At 32.8% G+C, this 6,000-nt stretch overlaps 1 protein-coding gene across 1 annotated transcript in view; it reads left to right on the top strand.

The window, feature by feature from the left end:
* Positions 1–799: 799 nt before the first annotated feature.
* The window catches only part of LOC100160332 (protein trachealess), a 128,000-nt gene continuing 122,799 nt past the window's right edge, over positions 800–6,000 (top strand). Inside the window, exon 1 of the mRNA XM_008185324.3 lies at positions 800–1,569. Coding sequence (XP_008183546.1) covers positions 1,316–1,569 — 254 coding nt within the window. The 5' untranslated portion in view covers positions 800–1,315. The remainder of the gene's footprint in view (positions 1,570–6,000) is intronic.

Here is a 6,000-nt window from a genome sequence, read left to right as displayed (position 1 = left end):
CGGGGGTGATAGTGACACCAAAAATATTTTGTACATAGTGAGCTAATTCTTAGCAGTCGTCCCAGATTATTATCATAAACAATAATTAAATAGCTTATCAGTGGTTGGTACCTACCAATGTGTAGAATGTAAATATAATATTATAATATACATTTGGTCCCGCCCGCCGAATGGGTATAACGTAAGCTCAATGCAAATCATAACGCGCACGCGTATTAGTGTGCTACAGGTGTACGTCATATTATTATATTAGTATAATTATAATGCCGGGGTGTTTGGGGGGGGGGGGTAGGTGGTATACTATGGTGTGTAAAAAACAAATGGAATAATAATAATCAATAATATTGCTAATACATGATAAAATTATTGTTATACAACCTTGTCACCCATAACATAACATTATTATCATGATCACAACATTTGTCGCACACTCGAACGTTATCCGAAACGACGATGTCACACGACGACACGAGTGCGGAGTATCGACGATGCACAACAGGTAAACTGCAACCGACACTCGCGACTCGCCAGTCGCCATTTGGGTATAGTTGTACTACAACTGTCAACTTCTAACAACAAACTACTACTTATAATAGTAATAACAATATAATCAGCATCTAGGATAGTAGTAATAATAATAATAATAATATATAACAACATTACGTAATGTAATGCTATTATTATTGTTACGTGCTGGGCGTTCGGCAATAAAGGCGGAGCGACGGTACGCGGTGGTGGTGGACCGCCGGTGAACGCCCATCGGGTCGCAGATACGCGGTACATATTATACGCGCGCCGGCCACCGGCACACGGCCGTTTATCAATGACGCGTCGCTGCCGTCCGTATCAGCTGCACCGGTCTGTCTGTCTGTCCGTCCGCGGTCCGTCCGTCCGCGCGCTCGTTTCTCGCGTCGTCGCGATAAAGTATTGTTACTGTGATCTTTCGTTTCGTCGATTTTTCCACCGCCAGTGTTCGTTTATCGATCGGCATTTTCGAAATAAACCGTTAAAATGCATACGACGACCATAGTGTACGGCCCAGTTTGTTTTTGGGTTTGATATATTTTTTTTTTAATTTGTTGTGCTTACGTATGTATTTTTCCAATAGCCCTGGTTTTAGTGTTTTAATACGAATCATATTATTATTGTGTATCATCCACGCTTGGAAAAATACCATGGCGCGCAGTCGATGTCGAGTTTGGTGGTGATATCGCAGTTAACGAGTGTTTATTTTGATATATTATTCGACCGGTACGATACGACCATATTGTAATATTGTTCTATTAATATAAATTATTCCGCGTGAGGCACCGTCATGCACGTCGAACTGGACGGCGGCGGAGGTGGCGGCGGTGCGTCTCCGTGGGCTGCTGCCGCGGTACTCGGGCACCACCACCATCATCACCATCATCGTCCCGCCGACACTGATCACCACCACCTACACCACCACCACAATCATCTACACCCCGCCGCGGCGGCAGCCGCCGCAGCTGCGAACGGTTTTCACCCTGCTCATCCAGCTCACACGCCGATGGATCTGCACGTGCCGCAGCCCTTTCCGTACTATAGGTAGGTCCAATAACTGCAGTTTATATGACATAATTTAAATATTTTATACATTATTCTGAAATATTTACGTTTCAGTTCCTAGAAAAACAATAATATCGGTTCCTTTAATTCTCTTCCTGTAGAATTTGGTGTCTAATATAATTTAAATAAGGACTCTAATTCCAAAACCTGTTATCTTTGGTAAACCACGATTCCTATAAAAATAGGTATAGCCGTATTAGAATTGAGTATATAATAGTATTATAGTCGCATAGATATTATCGTAGAGGTCTAGAATCTAGGTACTACGTATCTGTACCCAATGGTATTAGGTACATAATATTATAGTTTGTTACTTTGTTAGGTTTCCGCTAGATACCTACACATCAACTAATATTAAATTATCATAGCTTATTGCATTCAATATTATTTTCATTTATTCATATTTAATATTTAATATAAGGCATATAAATACAATATATTATAATAGAGGTATAAACTGTACACTATTATAGTGCCTAAATCAGATTTATATTATAAATAGAATTGTAATGATTGAATTTTTGGATATAAATGTCCGTATGTCCATATAACGTATCTACGTAGATACCTACTTCTAAAATGCGAAAAATAAACGATAATATTATTAGTATATTAATATATCAAACTAAAATTCAATAAATATTAAAAAATAAAAATAAAAATATTTTCACATTTATTATATTGATAATATTATATACCTGAAGTTGATGCTGTAATAATACTTAGCAAAGGGTTTTATAGAATAATAATTATTTATTATTGTAACATTTACCTTCTAAATATTTACAATTTAAATCTATGTACCTGCTAAGGTAGACATAACATTTAAATGTAGTGAGTTAAGTATCTACATAATATAGGCTATAAGGAAGTTTAATGGTAACATTTGCGCTTCAAATGGTATTTTCATATAATAATTTGGCTCAAAACATTTAAGGTTGATGGACCAGTTGCTTTCGGGGATTTTCATGTTAAGTAGGCCCTGGTTTACATTTTTTTCAATTTTAAACGCTGCTATCTTTAACAGTAAACAGAAGTTTCCAAACTTTGTTTTTCGTTTACCTACCACTCATGTTTATTACAAATCAGTCGCTATAATGACTAAAAATACAACCATTCAAAGTATCAATATATTTACTATTTATAAATGATAAGGCAGAGCAAAATTAGCTCCATTTTTTTTTTATAACTATCTAAATCCGAGGTGCGTGTCAACGATTACGGCTTATTGATATGTATTTTTCGTGATTCAGAATAACAATATTGACATTAACACACAATAGTAATAATAATAATTTACACAAAATATAAAATAACTTTATATCCACCATATACCTACATAAATAAATAAAAAAAGGAAACTAACTTATGTAGGTACTATCATATATTGTGATCTTTGGCGTACCATAAAGTTGACTTTCACGTACCGGTACTACTAGTATAGTACCTACGCGTACGGCGTACCACAGTTTGGGAACCTTTGATCTAGAAAGTAGAAGTTAAAATGTTAAATTATACATTTTTTGTATGTTTAAATATTTAAATAATGGCGGAATTCGATTTGACATGGTGTCATATGCGTAACTTTGATTTAGTTGTTACATGAACTAGAGCTCTTCAAAATCAAAGTCAAAAATAAGCCTCTCTCTCCACTTAATATTAACAAATAAAACTCACATAAAACGTTGACAAATCCAGCATAGTTCTTATCGGCTTGCAATAAATGAACTAAAATGTAATAGGTACAATTACCGACATTCATATGGCACATCACGATACGGGTAATAACTGATAAGGTTTAGAAATCACAGTTTTTGATAGGCCTTGAACCAAAGCTTTCTGGCTAAACATTCAATCATTTTTAATACTATTCTATTTTAAAATAAATAAACTTCGTGCATCAAAATATTGGAATAACCGTGAACACAGAATATCAAAGGTACAATTTACTATTCATATTAAACTTATTTAATACTCATACTTTATATTATACATATATATGTCTATGGATATTAACAACAGACAACTGAGCTAAAAGGTTGAGTTTTGTAAATCTCTGTATAAAAATATTAGATGGACATTTATGATATATTAATAATCACTTTACAAACCATATTAATTAACCTGTTATCCATTATATATTTCTGATCATTGTGAGGACGTGGTATGCATTTGAGAGGGGGCTAGAATAACTTTTAAGGGTAGTACGCAAGCTCATATACTTATACCTACGCCGATGTTATTATATCCGCCTTGATATTAATATATGTTGTATATACTTAGGCACTATATTTTTTGTGTAAAACGAATTTTTCCGGTATTATTCCCATTATGTGTAATAAAATCTCTTTTGATTCGTATCTGCTCTTCAAAATTCGAAAACCGTGATTTGATAAGCAATATTAGATATAGTATATACAGTTAATAAGTGGAGAACAAGTACATTGATAATAATGTAGTTTTAAGGCATGTATTGGCGATCAAAAGCTTATCAAATTGATAAGCTGAAACGGGCGCGCTGTGTATTATTTATATGTTATTTTTCCATCTGGCCCGTTTCAGACCACCCCCCGCTGGCCTGTAAATTGATAAGCTTTTGATCGCCAATAGAGGACAATGAATTTTTATAGATTTTGGAAAGAACGAAAACGTTTCCAGTTTTACGTAATAATGTATACAATGTATAGTGTATACAATGAATCATATCATATGAATATATATAATGAATTCTAATCAGAGAAACTATTTTATTAACATTTAAGCCTCACACTATACCGTGTCGTGTGATTTCGTATTTTTATATTTAGATATACCAAAATGCAATATCAATGATATGAAATATCGTACCTGGTGATAACATAATATTATTTTATTTTAGTTATCACTTTTCCGCACATAAATGTAACTACATGGTCAAAATTTGAATGTATTCAACTATGTGATATCGTTTGGTAACTATGGTAGCTGCGATTATTTTACCCGTGTAAAATACAGTTAGGTTAGGTTAACCCGGCATTACTTAAGCCGGATTCACTGCAGCTGCGTCATGTGTCGTGTGGTGTCGATCAAATCGTATTGTGATTGGATATTACTTTTTTGGTATCATGTAATAACCAAGTTGCAACCGAGTATACCAAGAATTGACTACTGCTCAATTTTTATACCATATTGGTTACCATTCGTAACCGCATATAATAACAAAGCCCTCGTACGACACGACACACGACGTAGCTGTGAATGCGCCTTTATATAATAAATTGTAAGACTGGTCCACACTACACCGTGTCGTGTAAAATAATCACTGTTATCTAACGATACCGCATAGTTGAATATATTCAACTTTTGACCGTGTGGTTAGATTTATTTGCGAAAATTTGACAACCAAAAAAAAAAAATTATATTATGTTATCATCAGGTACTATATTCATAATATTATTGGTATAAACATAAAAACACGAAATTACACGGCACGGCGTAGACACTATATAACCCGGCTTAAGTAGTACCTATAAACATTTTTAAACCGTGTTCAAGTCCTGTATTTGATGTAGTATCCAATTGATAGAATGTAGGTAATTATTGGTAGAGAAAGTGCTCTGAAATAATTAGTTTAACATTTCAAAAAAAAATTGTTTGTTTACTTATATATATATATATCAATATATGTATAAATATTACAATTCGGATGAATGTGTAAATTGTATGTAATTTATGTGTATATCATGTAGGTATGACATATTTGGCTTAACACTTATTTTATAACGTATACAAAACACCATGTCCTCTATTTTTTATAAACCTCTCAAATATTTTGGTCTCCCTTAAAATTATCTTTTGTTGCTTAATAGCCACTAGTCGATAGGTAATACGCTTCGTATATACTTTATAATATCTGTAGTTTAATTTACGTTGTCTATAATCATAATATACCTAGTAATATTGTATGAAGTTAAAATAGACATTGCTATAATAAGTAAATATGTCTTAACATGAAACATAAAAATATATTTAATAAAAACGATATAAGTCGAGACACATATTGATATAGATAGCTTACACGTTAGGATAATATATCTCTAAAAAAGTATATACTTAATAATTATTAACTGCAATATAAAATATTATAGTAGATGTGTAAAATAATAGATGAACATTCAACTAAAGAAATTGTTACAAAATGATAATATATTCTATTGGCTATTACTAATAATTGACAATACAATCGTAAATAATAAATTGTTTTAAATAATATGTTTATAAAATCAGCAACGGAATTGGAAACCAGTCACGTGAAAGAAGTCCGCAATTGAATGGACGAATACAACGGTCGTCGAGAGTATAATATTATAAATTATAATACTATAGTAAGTACCTATATAGGTAACCATTGATATGCTGGTAAAAATGTAT

This window comes from Acyrthosiphon pisum, chromosome A1, assembly GCF_005508785.2.
Source record: "Acyrthosiphon pisum isolate AL4f chromosome A1, pea_aphid_22Mar2018_4r6ur, whole genome shotgun sequence".
Classification (NCBI taxonomy): Eukaryota; Metazoa; Arthropoda; class Insecta; order Hemiptera; family Aphididae; genus Acyrthosiphon; species Acyrthosiphon pisum.
The sequence above is the reverse complement of the archived record's forward strand: the minus strand, read 5'-3'. Positions and strand labels throughout refer to the sequence as shown.